General features: G+C 40.9%; 1 protein-coding gene across 5 annotated transcripts; it reads left to right on the forward strand.

Moving 5' to 3' along the window:
* The first annotated feature begins 6,551 nt into the window (after nt 1–6,551).
* LOC102690612 (aldo-keto reductase family 1 member D1) lies at nt 6,552–21,136 on the forward strand. Of its 5 annotated transcripts, none has more exons than XM_069192046.1 (10): nt 6,552–6,657; nt 7,849–7,965; nt 9,825–9,992; nt 10,437–10,553; nt 13,464–13,541; nt 16,132–16,254; nt 17,629–17,738; nt 18,875–19,040; nt 19,958–20,017; nt 21,004–21,136. In XM_069192046.1, the coding sequence occupies exons 2-10, from the start codon at nt 7,873–7,875 to the stop codon at nt 21,010–21,012; spliced, it is 924 nt and encodes a 307-aa protein (XP_069048147.1). In that variant the 5' UTR covers nt 6,552–6,657; nt 7,849–7,872; the 3' UTR covers nt 21,013–21,136. The 5 variants fall into 5 exon arrangements, with proteins under 5 accessions (XP_069048147.1, XP_069048148.1, XP_069048149.1 ...); XM_069192047.1 differs by lacking the exon at nt 21,004–21,136 and adding an exon at nt 19,170–19,227 and having other exon boundaries at nt 19,958–20,042; XM_069192044.1 differs by having other exon boundaries at nt 6,553–6,657; nt 19,958–20,040.
* The last annotated feature ends 801 nt before the right edge of the window (nt 21,137–21,937 follow it).

Below are 21,937 nucleotides of genomic sequence, written 5' to 3' on the forward strand. Positions count from 1 at the left end.
CCTAATGCCCCAGTCTAGTGATGGGGATGCTATACTGTAAACAGGTGCCATCCTTCGGCTGAGATGTAAAACAGAGGTCCTGACTCTCTGTGGTCATTAACAATCTCGAAAAGAGTAGGTGTCCTGGCCAAGTTTCCCATTGGCCCTTACCAATTATGGCCTCCTAATAGTCCCCCTCTATGAATTGGCTTCATAACTCTGTTCTCTTCCCCACTGAGAGCTGATGTGTGGGGAGTGTTCTGGCGCACTATGGCTGCTGTTGCATCATCCAGATGGGGCTGCACAGTGGTGGTGGTGGAGGGGATCCCCATTACCTGTAAAGCACTTGGAGAGGTGTGTCCAGAAAAGCGCTATATCAGTGTAAGCAATTATTATTATTAATAATAATCTGTAACTGCATTAAAGGGTGAAGACTAGGAGCTGCAGGACTCTCCAACAAGTGTAATTCTACTCCTTGTCAGCAGGGGGCGCTTGAGTCATTTCTTATCTATTTTAAGGATTTAAATAGCTGTTAATATGTAAGAGCCATAACTTCCCTCGGTACTGAACATAAGAGAAGAGAGATGCGCACGTTTTCCTTGTTTAGAACCTTGAACTAGCTCCCAGACGACTTCGGGACATTCTTTCGGTTTTGTCCCATCCCTGTGTCCGCATAAAGTGTTTTTTTCCCGCTAGTTTTAAGTTTAAGAAATTTACTTAACATTGTATTCCAGTAAAGTTCTTAAACTGAAATTGAAAAAGAGCAAATGAAAGCAGTGGGGAAAAATTGTGGGAAACAAAAGAGAAGGAATAAAAAAGAGAAGTTTAGCAAAGCTGCACTGCAGATTAGAATAAATAATGCATGATTGCTTCATTTCCAAAGAATTGTGAAATTAGAGTACGTAGTCTATCTCAGTACCTTAAAGGAGGTTGAATAGGAATCATAGAACTAAGAATTCAAGGGAGAAAACATTAATTTTAGTAATGGAGAACATACTGAGAACTGAGAAAATAGAACATTCTCAAATCACTGTTTACCTGTTTTTTTTTGTTTACCTGTTTAAAATAATGTTAAAGTTATTTATTGTGGTGGTGCAAGTAGGTCCTTGACCTACAGAAACTGCATAAATTGGAGATGTACTTGCCACCTCTTAATTCCATTTTTCGGGGTTTGGTGTTTAAAAATGTACCTTAACCTCAACCTCGATCTAAACACGATCATTTGCTCTTCAGTTCTGAACTTCAGCCAGTAGTCCTAGATTTGTTCAACGTCAGTATTTTATAATGTGGCCTTATACGGCAGGCCAGGGAACTGTGGGACAGCAACATTGCTGTTGTTTTTTGCTTTCCTGGAAGGCACTGTTTAGACTGTTATTTTGTCACGATCGCCATCCATCCTCTAGAGGGCGCTCCAACCCTTTTGTATTTGTTTCATTATTACGTTCACCTGTCCTTAGCTCCCCTTTATTATTTAAGCCCCGTGCCCCCGCAAAGCTCAGGGCTCTCTCTGCATTGGAAGATGGGCACCCGGAGCATCAAGTCGCCCCACGCCCCAGGCTTCAGGGCACTGGCTTCCAACCAGCTGAGGCCCTGGCTCGGAGCACCTGGCCTCGTTCGTCTTCTTTTAGCTTCCACGTTCCTGGTTCCATGTTCCCGTTCCTTGTTTTTACTCTTGTCGTCGTCTTGGATGGACCTCCCGGCTTTGGATATTGGACTGTGCCCTGGTTTTCCTATTTGGGCTGTTTTGGACTTGTTTGCCCGCTGTCATGATTGGGAGCACCTGGTTGGACCCAATGCGGCGCTGAGACTGTAGGCAGCAAGTGTTTGGCATCCAAATCCCAAAAGGCAAAAGTCGTAGTCGAGTGTCACGATAGTCACTAGGGACTTGGTCACTAGTGGAAGAGATGATCGGTGCCGAGAGAAATAGATGTCCAGAAATCCAAAGGGCGAAAGACGGAATGCGAGGTCGGGTAGGCAGGCTAGGTCAGGTTCCAGTAGTCAGGGCGGAAAGCCGCGAGACAGAGACGAAGACGTTGCCGAAGGAAAACCAGGGTCGGTATCCAGAGATCAGTTCAAAAAGTACGCGCACAAGAGAAAGGCTAAGTCGATCTCAACAGTGAGCAAGGACTGAGAGGAGTGAGCGGTTTGAAATGGGGAAAAGGGTGGGGGCAGTGCAAATTGCTTACTAGGGCGCAGGTGATGCCGAGAGGTGCACGCTGGAGGGCGGTTCGTGACATTGAGGTAGAAGAGCAAGGTCGGGTATCACAAGAGTCAGGACAAGAGTATCCACATCCAAAACGAGGGGCGAGGCGAAGTCGAAGCAGGAGGAAAAACAAGGTCGGTAGACAAAATTAAGGTCGAGAGTAGTTTACGCACACAAGAGAAAGCCAAGGGTTATTCTCAATAGTGACCGGGGACCGAGTGGAGTGAGAGGGTATAAACAGGGAAGAAAGTGAGGGATGACAATTGATTATAAGATAAGATCACTTTATTGGCCATATACAATTTCTTGCATGAGGAATTTGTCTTTTCGCATACCCCAGCTTGCTCTACGTAAGACAGAGAGAGGGAGAGAAGCTGGGGGTCAGAGTCCAGGGTCAGCCATTGTACAGCACCCCTGGAGCAGTTGGGGTGAAGGGCCTTGCTTAGGGGCCCAACGGAGTGGGATTCCTCTGCTGGCTGCGGGATACGAACCAGCAGCCTTCCAGCCACAGGCACAGATCATTAGCCACAGTGCCACCACTCCACCCCATGACGAACGATATTTTAAAGTCTTCACACAAACCTGTGACCCAGTTTTGTTTCAAAACAAGAAACATGTTTGACTACATTGTTTGAAACCCGATGGACAGGCTTGCATTTATGCATTTAGTTATTCTCTACCATACAATAGCTAAACAGATCATTTGCTTGGGAAATACAGTTTTATCGGATTTAACAGACAAAATTCTTCAGTTCATTTTCCGGTTGATATGACGGACAAAGAAAGCAATGATGAGGAGGAGGAAGAGGGACCTCAAATTTGTAAAGTCAAACTGTCTGATTTAAGATCTCATCTCGAGGACTTGATCACGTTTATGGACTCATCATCTGATCCTGAAGTTCAGCTGTATTACTCTCACTTCCAGAGCTTTCAGAGAGATTATTAAGCAGTAAACTTCCAAAACACAATTGAAATTGGATGCTTTCTTCAAGCCAATTAGCTGACCAAATCCTGTGTCACCTCAACATAGCACCTCCTAAGCAAATGGTGTTAATCTCTCGCTAGGACTGACGTTAAACATGGAAGAGGAGCAAGGTGATTCCTCTTCTGAGTAGGCTACATAATATTCAGTTTTTTTTTCTTGTTAAAAGACGGTGGGTAATTAACTATTATGTATTATTATGTCCGAATAAACGATACGTAATACATGTAGCAGAATTTGTTTTTCACGTAAATATGGGTGGCGTTGTGCTTCAAAATATATAATTTGTTATTTAAAGGATAAAGGTTTCATATAGACGCTATTTTACAGATATTTAATGGACATTTGGCAATATCGGACACCCCCTCCACCCAATCAGTCCTTCGAATCAAGGATATACTGTAGTTGCTTTTCTGGACACTCCACTTTAAGCGCTTTACAGGCAATGGTGAGGAGAACAGAGTGATGAAGCCAGTTCAGATTTATTAGGAGCTAAGGAAGATTTTATCTTTTTAGCATTTATCTTTCCTTAAGTATATGATATAGTGACTATTTGCCTTTGCTCATATTCCTTTTTGCTAAGCAACAGTATAAAAGGATAATTGAAGCATATTATTTGACTTTTTGATATTAATGGTTCAACCGCAGCTCATTTCACACCTGTCACGATTGTGGTCTCTCCACCTTAAGGGCACTCCGGCTCATTCACTTTTTAGTTGATTTTGTGCACCTGCTCCCTGTTCCTACCTCCCTACAAAAACCAGACGCTCACTCTGTTCCGGGCTCTGCATTGGAACACGGACGCCCAGAGGGTCGCCTACTGTATCACCGAGTCACCCTAGGTCCGCGGCTCGGGGGGCATTCGCCTCCTAGGTGTCCTGAACCAGCCGAGCCCGGGACCTGGAGCTCCTGGTTCCATTCCCCCCTTTCTTCCCCCAGACCCTTCGCCAGATCCCATGCTGGTTTTTAACTTTGTCTCGTCTGTCTATGACCCCTCGCCGGATTCCGCTCCGGCATTTAACTTTGTCTTGTTCATCTTGGACTGATCATCCGGCTCTGGACATTTGCCTCACCACGGATTTCCCTTTTGGACTGTTCGTCCTGGACCACGCCCCCCCCCCCCCGTTCGTCTACCAGCCCTGTTCCTCATCTCTTCCCTGTGTGTGTTCACTGCCTTCCGGATTGTGTCGTCTGCATAGGGTCCTGAAAGACGCTACGTAACAACACCTTCTGTTTACTTACTTCCTTTTGTCTATTTTCATGGTAAAATTGCTTCTTAAGAAGAACGTGATCAATTACAAAGATGTTTTGTAGAGAGAAAAACAAATCCTAATATGGAAATTAGAATGAGGTTTGTGAATTTGCTGTATTAAACTCATTGCATTTACCATCTCATTGGAGAGGTTACTCACAGAAGCCATGACTGATAGAGGCCAGGGGGAAATTTAGCCAAGACATCAGTGTTAACACTCTTAGTCTTTTCGAACAATGCCCTGAGATTTTTAATGACCACAGAGCATCAGGCCCTTTTTTACTGCAGACAGGTGAGTAAATCTCGGTAACAAAAAATTCATTGACGTTACAGAAAAATTTTACAAACTTCGAATTAAATGGAAAATCTGAAACTTTGTACTGTAAGTTGCCAAATTGTCGCAAACTTGCATTCAAGTTCCTAAGAACTGGAAGGTGATGCAGCCCTTCCTGCTCACTAGTCACTGTAATGACCAATGTACTGTGATGGACGAGCAATATAAGTCGTGCAGCAGACATTTCACTGCAGAAATGTTTCAATGTGATCTGCATGCAGAGCTAATGAGTAGTAGTCAGCAAAACGGTCATGAAGTCGAAAGAAATTTCTATTGGATTAAAAGAGATATATTCACAAGTCTACTTGTTTACAATCTAATAGGGCTGCTTCACCTCACTGGAAGTTTAGTTGCCCTGTTCCGAATTTCAGAATATGGTGCTAAGCATACCTGGAAATTAAATCTATTTTGAGATGTAAATTGGAGGTTTTACAAGTTACTGTGTAGATTTTACTTTTATTATGGCTTGAAATGCACTCATCAATACTGAATCTTTCTATCCCTCAAAATATAAAAATAGCCTTGCAGTTCCCTTTTATCTGGATTCTAGGTACTATAGAGGCATTTACTTAAATTTGAATTTTAACATCAACAATTAAACCCTCACCATGTCCTTTTCAGCTTCCACCAACTTCACAGGGCCTTGACACTATACCATAATTAATAATTAATAATGATTGCTTACACTTATATAGCTCTTTTCTGGACACTCCACTCAAAGTGCTTTACAGGTAATGGGGGCTCCCCTCCACCACCACCAATGTGCAGCATCCACTTGGATGATGCAACGGCAGCCATAGTACGCCAGAACACTCACCACACATCAGCTATCAGTGGGGAGGAGAGCAGAGTAATGAAGCCAATTCATAGATGGGGATTATTAGGAGGCCATAATTGGTAAGGGCCAGTGGGAAATTTAGCCAGGACACCGGGGTTATACCCCTACTCTTTTCAAGAAACACCCTGGGATTTTTAATGACCACAGAGAGTCAGGACCCCGGTTTTACGTCTTATCTGAAGGACGGCGCCTGTTTACAGTATAATGTCCTCGTCACTATACTGGGGCATTAGGACCCACATAGACTGCAGGGTGAGCGCCCCCTGCTGGCCCCACTAACATCTCTTCCAGCAGAAACCTTAGTTTTTCCCCGGAGGTCTCCCATCCAGGCACTGACCAGGCTCACACCTGCTTAGCTTAAGTGGGTTGCCAGTTGTGAGTTGTACCATGTTTTTCACTTGAATTCTAGGCTGGATGGGAAGTTGTTGTTAAGCAAGTATAAATTGCTTCATATTCGATTCAGGTACAATAAATAGTATAATGTTGTGTTCTGGAAATTATCATCTCAGATTAATTTCTGTCTGCAACACAAAACAATTGACTTTTCATAAGCTCTTTCTATGACAGCTCATACACGTCCTGTTTGCAGAAGGAACACACTGCTGATACATTTTACCAAATGAATACCACTTTTTAATCCCAATCTTTTAACACCAAGACAAAACATATTTTCACTGTGTAGTTTTTCATACTATTGGGTGAAACATACCATCCTTATAGTCAGTGGTGTTTCTCTTGAAATTTAGGGTCTGTAGCTTTTGTTTATAGTTCCAATAGTGCTTGCTACTTTAGATATAGATGGAGATGTTTCTCTGTTGAAACACAAAGGATTATGCAAGTAATGAATCATCATTTGAAACAGTAGAGTAATCTGAAACTTATTCTTTTAGACCTCCCCTTTCTCAGATGACATACAGGACCACACACACCAAAAATACAAAACAGGTCTGCACAATATTTCAGTCCTGGAAAGACTAGACACTGGGCGTGAAAAGAAGTCTACAGCTACAACTGAGAACCTGTGTCTCAGGTAGAACATCGATTCAAAGACTTTATTTGGTGTCTAAAGGTTTGTCTTTTGATCATTTTACTACGAAGGGAAAAATATTCTGTTTTTTTTGTTCGTCGGGGCCAAAGTATTTTTTTTCCTCTCGTGAGTCTCTGTTTCTTCAGCTTAACCAAATGGAAAGCACAGCCATAAAATGAACAGGAAAATCAACATTTATAACCTTGCAGGCTTGGTGAGAGGGATGCCCGGATCTGGTTTAGGAATGACATTTTATACTCTGTCTTCCTGGAGCACACAAAACTTTTAAATGGTCCTAACATTATAATAATACCCGTTGATGAAATAGGTGCAAATATATTTTTCAGTATTCATAATCGAATCTTCTAAGAACACATAGTTGCGGCTTAATATCATAATGTGTCTAATTAAGTGTTTAAGGTACAAAATGCAATTATGTCTATACTTCTGAGAAATACTGGACATTGATCCAATGTAGGTGTGGTTCACATGTACCAGCAGAAACGTTTATATTGCTGCAGTGTTCTGTAAGTGCAGGGATGGGCCATTCTTGAGCCAGCACCCTGCAGGTTTTAAACATGCGTTTTGTAGCAGCAGTTTAAGATGTAAAAAAACAGGTGGTTTGGCTCCTTGTTTCAGTAATTACTTTACATATATAGATAGATAAGACTTTATTAATTGATGAACATAATGACAGGCAGGTGGCTACGAGGCACTTGCAAATTAATGTTGCCAAGTTTAAATGTATGGAGAAATTAAGAATACCCTTATCCACGTTTTCTTTAACTTGAATAGTTTACGTGAGAGGGCAAATACTTTTGGCTTTGCTTTATACCTATGGGCAGTGGAGAATCTACCCCATAACATCTACCATCAACCATGTTTCAGATAAAATATCTGCAAATATAATTTTGGCTGCAGATCAGAATCACCCAGCATGTGTGACATGATCTAATTCCAACCTCAAACCTCAGATTGTCACTCAACCAGAAAAATCTATCATTACTAAAATATTTGGATTTCTGGGAGCTCAAGAGCGAACATGTGATTAAAAACAAATGGAGCAAAGGTCTCTGCATCTGTTACTTTTTAACCGGATTATTGCACATGAAGAGAAGTAAAAGACTTTTCTTGATTACCTGCATACTGATATTCTTGGAATCTGAGCAAATCATTCGCTATTGCAAGTTTATTCGTTAAAATCAAGGTGTGTCTGTTTTAAACACTGCACAGCTCACTAGGTTTGGTTGGAGCACCATGAGTCTGACTGCTGAGAGACACTTCATCCCACTCAGTGATGGAAATAAAATGCCACTTATAGGACTGGGGACCTACGGTGACCCACGGACAGTAAGAACATTTTTTCTGCATCTTTCTGCTGAAAAAGACAGTTGAAATAATCTTGCATAATATGCTCACTTGTTCACACCTTGTCTAAGAGTACTTAGGGTATACCTTACATTGTATCCTGTTGCTTGCTGAGATAGCCTCTGGGTCCTTTGTGACTCTGAACTGCAGGAAGTGGATTTTGAAAATGGATCTATTAAAACAATTTTAAACTGAGATATATATTTTTAGAACTATGTGTTAAAAACCCACCTAGCAGTGAAAGGAGCCTTTGCTGCAATATTTTGCAGGTAAAACCGTGCAGTAATGAATTCATTGTGCAGTTTTAAAAAGCCACTTTTAAACCCAAATTCATAACATTATTTGAATTGGAAATCCAAAATATCAAGTTCCGTTGTATCTCTCACAGCAGAGTGATCAAGTAATCCATGAGACTGTATTTCAAGAAATACAAAAATAATCTATCTTCACTGATTAAAAAACGTTTGAATTGCTGACACGGCTGATACTATCTTCAAGTAATTAAGTAGCTCTTCATGGACAAATTTCCTTCAGCACTTCATAACATAATAATGTAACAGTTGTCAGCACTGTCAGTACTCTAATCTCACGAAAATGAATAACAGTAAGAACAACAGTCCCTTTTCATACTACCGGTCTTCAGAGTTATTTGCTATAACCTTGGATCTCTGGGGTTGCTATATTCCTTGCTTTCCTGGCATTCACAAAATCATTTACTGGCATATTTCGGTATATCAACTATTTTGCATTCCTTAAGTTCACCTGCAGCACAAAGCTCACTGTACCCTATGATCAGTTATGCCACTTGATAGCTCATCTGATTTGTCTGAGTTTTGCTAACTCAAACAAATAAACACAATGCAGTCAGATTTGCCTCTGACTCAGTTGCACCCTCTCTCTTTTCCAGCTTACTCCTATGGCTTTGCTTAGGTGGTCCTTTGTAACTACAATTGCTTCGTTGAGGATTAGACAAACACATTCATTTCTGTTTAGAACTGGGTTCTTGGATTAATATCAAACAACTGCAGAGCAAGTGTGGAGTGTGCACACAACTGAAGCACCACAGAGCAGTAGGTGCTGAACGGAACAAGATGTATCCCAACAGCAGATATGTTTTCACATGGATTCTCCGAACACTCCAAACTGCTTTATTTCCGTAGTGGTCAGTGACACTGGGAGAGCTTTCCAGATGCTGATGGCTCAAATTAAAACTTGTCATTGACAATCTACTGCAGTGCTCATCTAGATTCACCGAAAACCAGCCTGCAACTCACAGCTGGCAGCCCCACTGAAGCTCAGCAGGTGTGAGCCTGGTCAGTACCTGGATGGGAGACTCCTGGGAAAAACTAAGGTTGCTGCTGGAAGAGGTTTTAGTGGGGCCAGTAGGGGGGCGCTCACCCTGCGGTCTGTGTGGGTCCTAATGTCCCAGTATAGTAATGGGGACACTATACTATAAAAAGGCGCCGTCCTTTGGATGAGACGTAAAACCGAGGTCCTGACTCTCTGTGGTCATTAAAAATCCCAGGGTGTTTCTTGAAAAGAGTAGGGGTGTAACCCCGGTGTCCTGGCCAAATTTCCCACTGGCCCTCACCAATTATGGCCTCCTAATAATCCCCATCTATGAACTGGCTTCATTACTCTGCTCTCCTCCCCACTGATAGCTGATGTGTGGTGAGTGTTCTGGCGCACTATGGCTGCCGTTGCATCACCCAGGCGGGGGCTGCACATTGGTGGTGGTAGTCGGAGTCCCCAATACCTGTAAAGCGCTTTGAGTGGAGTGTCCAGAAAAGTGCTCTATAAGTGTAAGAAAATATTATTATTGTTGTTGTTTTTTATGGTAGACTCCAAAAGGCACCTGTTATGAATCGGTTAAGCTGGCAATTGATGTTGGATACCGACATTTGGACGGGGCCCTGGTATATTTCAATGAACACGAAGTTGGAAAGGCTATCCGAGACAAAATTGCTGAAGGTGTTGTCAAAAGGGAAGACATCTTTTACTGTGGCAAGGTAATGCTTCTTTTTTAACCCTTATGTTTAACCTCTTTTTAACCCTCATGTAATCCTCTTTTATCGGGACAAAGGGAATGCCCAGAAAAGTCCTCTGATCTGAGACTTGAAGTTAGGATATTGCTATGATTACACAAACATCCAGAGTCTTTGTTATCCTTGTTGGCTTTATGTGGAGCTAATTTCAGCGAGAAAGACCCCTTCATTTCAGGAAGAGCTACAGGAACAGTCAATGAGATGTAACTCATGATTTTTCAAGAACTCTTACTGGTGAGTGGGCACAGGCCATTCATCTCCAGAATGCTGAAAAAGAGTAAGCGATCGACAAAACAACAGCACCCAGGTCAGCCAGCAGACCTCACTTTCAGTTTTAACAGAACATTTAAAGAAGAAAATCTTCATCATCACAAAGTTTTCTAGCCTTTTATTTTATTACATTTCAAGCTTTGGAATACCTTCCACCCCCCTGAGCTGGTCAGGCCTGCCTTAGAGAGGACTCTGAAGACTCTGCAGCTTGACTACGTTGATCTCTACATAATTGAACTTCCTATTGCCTTTAAGGTACATCGACTTCCTTTTCAGAACATTATTTGCTCAACATTGCCAACATGCCAGCAGCCATATCACCCTGCAACTCACAGCTGGCAGCCCCGCTGAAGCTCAGCAGGTGTGAGCCTGGTCAGTACCTGGATGTGAGACCTCCTGGGAAAAACTAAGGTTGCTGCTGGAAGAGGTGTTAGTGGGGCCAGTAGGGGGCGCTCACCCTGCGGTCCATGTGGGTCCTAATGCCCCAGTATAGTGACAGGGACACTATACTGTAAAAAGGTGCCGTCCTTTGGATGATATGTAAAACTGAGGTCCTGACTCTCTGTGGTCATTAAAAAGCCCAGGGTGTTTCTCGAAAAGAGTAGGGGTGTAACCAAATTTCACATTTCCCCCTGGCCTTTACCAATCATGGCCTCCTAATAATCCCCATCTATGAATTGGCTTCATTACTCTGTTTTCCTCCCCACTAATAGCTGATGTGTGGTGAGTGTTCTGGCGCACTATAGCTGCTGTTGTATCATCCAGGTGGGGGCTGCACACTGGTGGTGGTGGAGGGGAGTCCCCATTACCTGTAAAGTGCTTTGAGTGGAGTGTCCAGAAAAGCACTCTATAAGTGTAAGCAGTTATTATTATTATTAATTAATAATTATAATAACAACAGCATAAATGAATGTATAAGAACATTTTTCTTTCACTGTAATGCTTAGACTCATGAGGACAGCTTAGTTTTACAATTTTGGACAGTCTACATACAGTATTCTCATTCAAAACTGTTTTTACTGTACTTTCAATGTCAGTCGATGAAAGTTTACCTTTCGCCTACTTAACTACCTTTTACCTACTTACTAGCCTACCTACAGATTCCTACGTGTAACGTCAAAAATCTCAAATTAACCTAGTTGCTTAGAACATTTCTTGTTAAATGTTAAATGATGAGCGCTTTCTTAATAAATGTACACCACACCGTTGAGCACAAAAGGTTTCAGTGCTGCAAAATAGACAAATAATTGTTCAGTGCAATGATGTGAGTTAAAGGCAAAACATTAAAATTGGTTTTAAAATAAACCATTTAGTTACACACTGCCCTGCATTTCCATTCATAAGAACCCACATTTTAATACATAACGTCTAATTTTCATGTACTGTACCTTATTGTGCACTCTGGGTTATTGTAGTTATTTAACTGAAACTGATACAAAAACAGTTTTTGTTTCATTTTATCTGATTATTTAACAATCGTATTAAACAACACAAAAGTGTTGCTTACACTTATACAGCGCTTTTCTGGACACTATACAGGTAATGTATAGTGGTAATGTAATTACACTTCACAGGTAATGTATCCACCACCACCCGTGTGTAGCCCCAACCTGGATGATGTGACAGCTCCCATAGTGCAACTCACCACACATCAGCTATAAGTGAGGAGGAGCGCAGAGTGTTGAAGCCACATCATAGATGGGGATGCCGGGCTAACACCCCTACTCTTTTCGAGAAACACCACAGAGAGTCAGGACCTCGGCTTTATATCTCATCCGAACGACGGCGCCTTTTTACAGTATAGTGTCCCCGTCACTATACTGGGGCATTAGGACCCACATGGACCACAGGGTGAGCACCCCCTACTGGCCCCACTAACACCTCTTCCAGCAGCAACCTTAGTCTTTCCCAAGAGATCTCCCATCCAGGTACTGACCAGGCTCACACCTGCTCAGCTTCAGTGGGCTGCCAGCTGTGAGTTGCAGAGTGATATGGCTGCTGGCATTTAAATGGTATAAAAACAGAATAATATGAACTCGTTTAATCATAGGATGGCCATAAACTTGAAAATGACCTTCACTAGAAAATTTTAATCTCATCCTGATATACAATAACAGTCGTTTGGTATTTCAGCACCTTGCAAAAGAATTCACCCTGTGTCCTTTCGTGTCGAATTAAAAATTATGTATACATTTTTTATCACGACTGAGGCTAAAACTGGACATGTTCATGGATGATAGAAGTTAAATGTCAGCAAAAACAAATATAGTTTGTTGATTTCAGAAGTATTCAGCCCTCTGAGTCGATACTTAGTGGGAGCACATTTGCCAATCAATCACTCAAAGTTTATTTATCAAATGAAAACAATACAACGTGCAGGAGTAGTTGCTGGCAATTAAATGTTTTTTCTGCAAGCTCACCGGGGGGGGGGAATCATAAAATTAAAGTTACAAAATAAGGTTACACAATAATACATAATAGTGCAATAGAAATTGAATAAAATAAACTCAGAGAGAGCTCAATATAAATAGAGCTGCGATGTGTCCAGGGTGTATGCAATACATTATATCCAAGTAGTGCAGTTATGCTGAATACAGTGAAAACTGTGTGTCCATGTAGCCATTACAGGTGATTTGCTAAAGGAGCTGCAGGTTGGCTATTTAGCAGTCTTATTGCCTGGAGGTACTGTAGAAGCTGTTCCGTAATCTGTTAATCTTTGACTGAGGGCTTCGATACCGTTTACTGGAAAACAGTTTGTCAGTAATTACAGCTACAGTCTTTTTGGATACTAGCTTTGCTCATCAGGATTGGATGAGTATCACTGATTCACAGCAATTTCCAAGTCTTGCAAAAGAATTCCTATTAGACGGGGTCACTCTGGGTGAAGTTTTGGCCTTGTGCTTTGGGTCATTGTCCTGCTGAAAGAACACTTTTTTTTTTGCTGACATTTAGTGTAACCTCTTTCCTCTATAACGTTGCTCAGTTGCATCACTCGAGGTTTTAAAAATGTGCACACGTTTGTATTTCAACAAAATATGACACTTTTGTGTGTGTGTGTGTGGGGGGGGGGGGTCTTTTTTTATGTTCACTGTGGGGATTTAAACCAATGGAAACAGAAAAGTGTTTTGCCATTGTCTTAAACTGACTGCTGCCTCTGCCTTTCAGCCAGGGGACACGTTTTACCCCAGAGATGAGAATGGAAAGCACATTTACCACAACACTGACCTCTGTGCTACGTGGGAGGTAAGACATTTATACTTACAGCATGTACCAGGAAAATTTCTACAACACCCCTAAGTCTGTCATTCAGATCTACAAAGTCAAAGGATTGCATTCCCAGATAATTGAAGTCCACAAGAAGTTATGTGGAAGTTAGGCAATACAAATTAATACAATTAAAAATATAAAATAAATATAAAAATATATAAGGATTTATACACAATATAATTTAATTTACTTGAGCAAAATTCCTCTTTAAAGGGAAATAGCAATATGATTATTTTTTTTACTGAAGAAAAAGACAGTGTCAAAACTCCTAACAAAGAGAAAACATACAGAAATCTTACAATAAAAATGTGAAAATTCTCATTGTTTGTTAAGGGGATATCACACAGGAGTATTCATTTATTGCAGAAATCATAGATAATATTAAAGAAACATAAACAATCAATGTTAAACATTCACTGATATGTCCTGTTGTGTTAAACTCAACATGTTAGCTTTAGTTTTAAAAGTGGAACTTCAACATTAACCTGAAACACAGAAATTTGTTGACTTTAGTGCATGTTGTTGGCCCCCTGGCAAACTCAAAGCACATTTAAAATGATACTAGCTGTTCTGAAATATTACCTCTGTAGTGTGCTCTCTGAAGGCACCAGTTCTGTAGGGTTTGGGCATTTACTGGGACAATTATTAATTGTAGCAGTAAATCACAAAATTGATTCTTTTGATGGCTTTAGAATCCAACCATGCGATATAACTCAAACAACGCACACACACAGGTACTAATACACGAGGATACATTTATTAATGCATAGAATATGCATATAAACCTAACAGATCTTATCGAGAGGGTTATCAGAATACAAAAGGTATATATTCAGTCAGTTACAAAGAGTTACATATATCAAGAGGACATACGTTCAGTATATCATTCATTTAGACCGTTTCGTAAATGCACTTGGTTATAACTTCTATATTAGATACTCAAAACAAGTACATAACTCTTAGGAATTAAATTGATATCAACTGGTTTGGATAACAATTGAATTCTCGAGCTGTAATGCATTGAAGTTGAATACTCATCCAATCTCTGGGGATTCAGATCTCCTGCGGGCTCTCTGGCTCCGTGCCAGGCTGTGCTGTGCGGCTTGCGACGGTTCGCTGCTGATGCTCACTGACTGGCTAGTTAGTGTTGGCTTTAACTAGCACAGTTTGTGCACAGGAGAAAAGATGACTGTGGCTCCCAGCAGGTCAGGAAGAAGACCGGTTCGTTCCTGATGAAGCGCTAGTTCTGAATAGTGATTCAGCTGTCCACAGTTCTGACCTGTTCACGAGGCCTGCTGCTGGTGCTAACCTCGGGTGGATCCTCTGGTTACTCTCTGGCAACCTCCGCTCTAGACTCTTAGAACAAAGGAAAGTTCTGGCACTCGGACACACTGGCCGTTCCGTGGTTGTCCGGGCTGAGTCTCAGGATGGTCAGGAGGCGCGCTGCGAGAATGTCCTGCCCTTGGGAGCCTTCTGCTCCTGGGCCATCCTGCCCTGGAATTCTCCTTTGAATTCCCTTTAGAAAAGTCCACAGAATTCCCCCAGGCCCTCTGTGTTGCCTGTTTTTACCTGGAGGAACTTCAGCTCGTTGATTGGCTGAAAGTTCCATGGGCATCAGAGTCCCACGTGGGTTACTCGGCCCTACCAGTCCCTGATTGGTTGATCAAGGTGAGATATGAGTCACTTACTCCTGACACTTAGGAATGCAGTCCAGATGTCCATCTGGCACTCCCTAGACAGATAGGCGCCAATGGATGACCATTGATCATGATAGCCAGGCTTAGCTAAGTGCATCCCCCTTTGGGAGCTGTCCCTTATCAAAAGAAAACATCTTTAAATCAGCCTGCATGAATAGTTTCTCTGTGGCTGCACCACAGAGATGAACAGAGAGACGGGGCCTCATTTGGGAAAGCACCACAACACTTAATTCTGCCTTATTAATAAGCCACACCGCTACACCTCTAATGACAAACCAATACTGTCTTATCAGCAAGATTGTTCAATAAGCACATTTTTCAGTCAGTCAACATGTCTTGAACTTTTTTGGCAGCACTTAAAATGCAGAACTTCAGATTCAATATCAAAAGAGCCTCAGAAGAGTAAATCCATTGTACATGATGCACACCGAATACCTGTTAATTAATTTGGATTGGAATTTCACAGTATTTTCTCAGAAACACTGATGATTTGAGTCCAGAATACTGTTCATGGTATTAAATTACAAATGCATTAAATAGAAAACAGTATTTTGTTTCTTTAAGACAATACGATTGTCTTAAAGCGCAGCATGGAAATACTTCACTGTAACTATTGTTTCAAACATGCTGAGACGTGAATTGTGCATCAGAAATTATAACTGCACACTTAAGTGTGAAAATCCTAAAACGGACACAAGGGTTTTCACTTCTAAGTACATATTTTGTTAGACTATACTGTGTGATGCTTGTCGTTGTGTTATTGGCCATCCTGGAAAGTGATAGTTGAAATATTTTAAGAATTACAGGGTTCCAAGACTTACATCTGCTGCTCTATATGGTTTTTGTGTGTTTAATATTTCCCAAAACAGGCTTTGGAAGCTTGCAAAGATGCAGGATTTACAAAGTCTATTGGAGTCTCCAACTTCAACCGCAGGCAGCTGGAGATGATCTTGAACAAGCCAGGCCTGAAACACAAGCCTGTTTCAAACCAGGTAGAGATCCCTCACAGGCCATTACAAACGGGTATAAATCTCGCTCTATCTGTAAAGGTAACAGAAGACAAAAATGATCCAGAGGGCTTAGATAATTCTGGCAATAAATGAAAGGTAATATGAGAGTTCAGACCTCCTTCTGAATTCCAGCAGTTTGCCAAAACTACTGAGGGCAAATCATCTTTTCTGTAACCAACGAAAACTGAAACTGGGAGTGCACATACATTGTAGGATAGATTATTAAATGAACTCATAAAAGGTTTTATTGTTACACAACAATATTTACAGGCTGTGGAATTGAGTTGTCTTGACAGGTCTGTCTGCACCTGTGTTTCATACACATACCTGTGTCATTCTGATGTTATCAGGTTCGTTGCTTTATTAAAAGGCATTTATTTTTTAAAAAATAGTCAGCTTCACACTGTTTCTCAGGGATGATGAGATAATTTCTCATACAGAATGATCCAGCTACGAACAACGACTCTGATGTTTACACATTTTATGTGACGTGAAACTCAAAACAGCACTTCTTTTTTTCCATTGTCACAGAGATAATGTGGACGAGTTTGAATTTTTAGTAGCTCGGGCCAGTGTCTGCCTTTATTCCGCAGTCTAGAGTCATTCCTCCTGGGGAAGTTTCTCTTCCTCCACTAAAGCCCAAATTCAGTCTTCATAGACTTGTGGACAAAATTTATAAAAAATATGTATACCAGGCTTTAAGCTTAGCTGCTGTAGGAAGTAGTTTGCGTAGCCTACTCAATACTTGCTCTAGCTCTTCCAATGTATTATGTCACTTAATATTTACATCCTTTATTTTTGTTTCTAATGCCTTTGAAGGTCTGTGTGGAATTAACATTTATATAAAAAAAGTTTCATCTTTTACAAGGGCACTTTGAAGACATATGCACAAAAGCTGGTGCAGTGGGTTCAATTCCTGGGGTGCTGTCTGCGTGGAGTTTGTACGTTCTCCCCTGAGTTCGCACGGGCTTCCCCTGGGTGCTCCCTTTTCCTCCACAGTTAAAATATGCTAGAAGTTTAATTGGGTTCTGGGAAAATTGGCTCTGGTGTGATGGTGTGTGTGTCTGTCTGTGTGTGTACTGCGATGGACTGGCGTCCTGTCCAGGGTGTACCCTGCCTTGTGCTCATTGCCTTTTGGAATAGGCTCTGGCAACCCTGTATCGGAAGAAGCAGTTAAAATATGGATGGATATTGCACAAATGATGTACAATATAGTGTTCATATAAGGAGTGAAAATGGGACACAAATTGCACACTTGCCTGCTTCACACATTTTTGCTGTTGCATTCAAAGCAGCCCAATCCCAGCTTTGTTTCACATTATTATGAATTAACAAGCCAACTTTTTATCTGTGCAGGTTGAATGTCACCCTTACTTCACTCAACCGAAGCTGCTAGAATATTGTCGACAGAATGACATCGTGATTGTAGGCTACAGCCCATTGGGAACATCACGAGACGCATCTTGGTACGTACCTGCAATGAGGTATTTGGGGGAAGAAAAAAGTTGCTCTTTGCATTTTGCTACGGATTCCACATTGTACTTTAGGGAACTAAAGCATTTCAGCAGTAGGCCCTCGTCTTGTGGAACACTCTTCCTGTCTATATTAAAAATTTGGCCTCCGTTAATGTGTTTAAATCTCACCTCAAAACTCTTTTTCAGCGGCCTTCAACTCATAATCTCTTTCTTTTGATTTTCCCATTTACATACAGTATGGGCTTTATTCTATTATTGGTTAACCATATTTTTTACAATATATTATAATTTATTTGAAGTGTCTTGAGAATGCTCTAAATTGAAAGGTGCTATATACGAATAAAACTGGTTGAGGGATTAAAGGATTTTAATGATTTGATGGAGAAGCCTACTACCCATGTAAAAATATACAGTGCATCTGAGGACTATAGCTTACTATAATTCAGTTTCATAAAAATTTCAGTAAATTTCATTAAAATCGAGTACTCCTGAAGTTGTCAGGGAACCGGGATCCTGTGCGTAGCCGTGAATTCTGCAGGATGCAGAGGCAAACAATCCAAAATCGTAATCCAGCAGCAAGGTCGAGAGGGGAAGCTAGAGATCCGTGAACCAGAAAGTGGCGAGAGAAACAGAGAAGACAATCTGAAAGGCAAAATCCAAGAGATGAGATCAAAAGGGGAAAAGTTAAGTCCAAAAACCGAGAGATCCAACAAGAAAATAACGCGCCCCAGAAAACTCTAAAGGAGGCTTTCCAATAGTGAGTAAGGTTAGGTGCGTGAGGGAACTTTAAATAGCGAAGGGAGAGGGACGTGGTAGGATAATTGGTTCAGGAGTGAGAATCTGTGGAATCAGGTGCCTGTGAGAATGGGATGGATTCAGTTAGAAATGAGAGCGTGAAACAGTGGGTTTGGGAACCTAATGGGGTTTGCGAGGGCGAGTGCGGGAAGTGACAGAAGTCAGCAGGTATTGTAGTTCAATATACAGAGCTACGCAACAGGTTAAGCCCATTTTGATTATTGGTCCACAGCTTATCCTTGCAGCATGAAGCAAAGTACATGACATATGACCATCTAGAAAAGCAACAACAACAAAAATAAAGCCACAATGACATTTTTTTCCCCCGAAAGGGTCAATTTAACTTGCCCGCCTTTGTTAGAAGATGAAGTCCTGGTTGCTATCGGAAAGAAGTACAACAAGACAACTGCTCAGGTGGCCCTGCGCTTTAACGTTCAGCGGGGAGTTGTGGTCATTCCAAAAAGCTTCAGCCCTCAGCGTATCAAAGACAACTTCCAGGTCAGTATGAACTGCGGTAACTACCGTAAAGTCTCTATGGTCCTAAAGACCTAAAGGTGGAGAGAATCTGTGCCTACTAATGGGAAAATCTCTTTAGCACAGGAAAAACTCTTTCCACTTTGTATCTAGAACAAGAGTCTCCAGCTCTGATCAGGAGATCCCTTAACCAGCAGGCTTTGTGGTATAGGTAACCATTAAGTTATTGATTTCTAAAACGATATAATAGAATGATTTCACTGTGATTGGTTCAACAGGGTAGTTCAATAGAAACCATGTACCTGTACATAACTTACAGGGCACAAGACAGGGGTCTTGTGTTGGAGACCCTAGGTCTAGAAGGTGGATCAAATCAAAACACTAGCTAGCACCACAAAATATTCTGATCCTGTCCTTGTATCTCCCATTTAACATGATCGTCTCTCTTCCTGATGAGGGGTTTCGAATTATTTTAAAATATGCAAGTGGATGGTCTTACCAAAAGCCTCTCACAGGCAAGTCTTACAGAACATTAATCTTACGATCTACTCCTGCTTCACCGATACTTTGGGGAGAAGAGATCAAGAAATAATGCAAATTATTTTTCATATGAATGATGTTTTGGAGACAAAATGACCTACATACTTTCTCAATTTTAGAACAAATATGATATTTAAACATGCAGCTGCTGGCTTAGACTCCAACCCACCCAGGCCCTGTAAGGATAAAGCTGTTACTGAAAATGAATGGGATGAAGGATATTTAAATAAAAGAGGAACCAGAAACTCAAGTGAGAGAAACATTAGTGCTATATTTTTACACTCTGCAAAAATGTTAAAATATATTTTTTTACTCTACAATTTCACCTACACCTTGTCTTTGGTATTCTCCCATAAATGATGTTATTTCTCTCGATAACTGTGTATTGTTTCATGTCACAGATCTTTGATTTCTCTCTTACTGAAGAAGAAATGAAAGCGATCGAGGGACTAAACAAAAATGTAAGATTTGTGGAGCTTTTAATGTAAGTATGTTAAAAAAATAACCCCTGTACATTACATAGAATAGAATCTGAAGGGAAATCTACTTAAATGTAGATCATCTGAAAGAAAAGTTACAGTTAAGTTTGGACCAGACAGGAACGTTCACTAGATTTTTTTTTCATTCAATCAAAAATCAGTGTGATAATGTACTCTCTGTTTTTTCTATAAAGCATATTTTTTGTCAGTTTATTATAACCGAAGCCACACGACATGTATGAAATATAACAAAGATACAAAAGAACAGAACAAATCTTTCAGAATTATTACTTCTTGCCCATATTTGCATGAATAAAATATTTGATGAAAGCCAACAAAACCTTAATCAATCTACTATATAAAATTAAATACAAAATAAAGCAATTAAAGCCATCTGGGTTAAAACACCATGTTATAACAAACTGTGTTGTGGAAATTTAAACAACCAGATCTCCATACTGAAGCATTGGGCAGGTAAATGTGGTTCAGAAGAAAGAGCACCACCTACAGGTCTCTAAGCACTACTTAGAGCAGCAACCTGGTTTCTGTAGAGTTCTCTTATCCCAGTACTGACCTGGCCCATCCTTCTTGATTTCTGAAAGGTGGCTAGAAGTTGGAAATGCTGCTTTTTAGATGATTTGAAATCCTTCCTGCTGCTGACCCCGCTAGAGAAAAACATGGCTTCATTTTGTGCATTTCCTGAAACTGTGACAAGCTATTAAAATGCTGCTATAAAACATTTTTGGTTTTGAGGTTTACTGGGGAAACGAAATCCTGTCATAATTCCAATTTTTATCAGGTGTGACACCTCAGACACCTGAAGAAGGCTTCACAGCCGAAACATTGTGTTCTCTCTCTTCTCTTTTCAGCATGGAATAAACCTATTACTTATTCCTTTGCAGCCTACGCATGCTGACGCAGCTACCCACCTGAATTACTTCAACTAACATTTTTACTTTCCCATACAGGTGGAGTGATCACCCAGAATATCCTTTCCATGATGATTACTAGACGTGAGAGTTTCATCCTGCAGAAAACATAATAATTTCAGAAAATACAACTTCAATTGAAGTGGACTCCAATAAAAACAAAACAAATATACCCTTCTGTGTCATTGTATAGTGATCCTTTTTTTCTCCTACTCTGCCCTGGTAGCATGTCGCAGCCTCAAATTTCTTTTAATTTTACATTTTAACTTTCGGTTTACCCCTAATTTATCTGCAGCTCAAAAGTTAGGGACTCACTGTAATGTAGGGGATCAAATCATAGATAGAGTAAGGTAGAGTTAAACTTATCCTTCATCCCTAATATTTTCTTCAAACCCAGTTTTATTAAAGCCCCTGGTGTAGAAAAAGAAAAAAATTGTCTCGCCCCACACTCTCCCTCGCAAACGGCGTTGCATTCCCAGAACCACTGTTTCACAATCTCATTCCTAATTGAACCCATCACATTCCCACGAACCCATGTACTAGATTGCACAACTTCTCACCCCCGAACCAATTATCCAACCACATCCCTTTCCTTTCGGTATTTAAACTCCCCTTACACACCAACCCATGCTCACTATTGGGAAGCCTCTTGTAGTGTGTGTGTGTGTGTGTGTGTGTGTGCGCGCGCGCGCGCGCGCGCGCTGACCTCCTGTTACTAAATCTTTGCTCCTGCCTTTTGAATTTTGTTTTTGGATTGTCTTTTGGATATCTATCGTTACCAGACCCTTTGCTTCCCTAATCGACCAAGCCTATGGATCTTGTCTTTTGGATTTTCCCTTTGCTACTCTGTGTTCTGTGGGATTCATGGTTACACATAAGCATCCTCCTATTCTACTAATAGGTTCCCTGACAAAAATACATTATAAATATATTAGATGTATATTATATTACATTATAAACATTAGAGTACTGT

This window comes from Lepisosteus oculatus, chromosome 7 (genome assembly GCF_040954835.1).
Source record: "Lepisosteus oculatus isolate fLepOcu1 chromosome 7, fLepOcu1.hap2, whole genome shotgun sequence".
Taxonomy (NCBI): Eukaryota; Metazoa; Chordata; class Actinopteri; order Semionotiformes; family Lepisosteidae; genus Lepisosteus; species Lepisosteus oculatus.

Bases quoted from the DNA above. Each gene is read 5' to 3' on its own strand.
- LOC102690612 (XM_069192044.1), top strand. From the start codon at position 7,873: ATGAGTCTGACTGCTGAGAGACACTTCATCCCACTCAGTGATGGAAAT. The intron at 10,554-13,463 runs GTACATCGACTT...TCTGCCTTTCAG, and splicing joins AACTTCCTATTGCCTTTAAG to CCAGGGGACACGTTTTACCC. The intron at 13,542-16,131 runs GTAAGACATTTA...TTCCCAAAACAG, and splicing joins ACCTCTGTGCTACGTGGGAG to GCTTTGGAAGCTTGCAAAGA.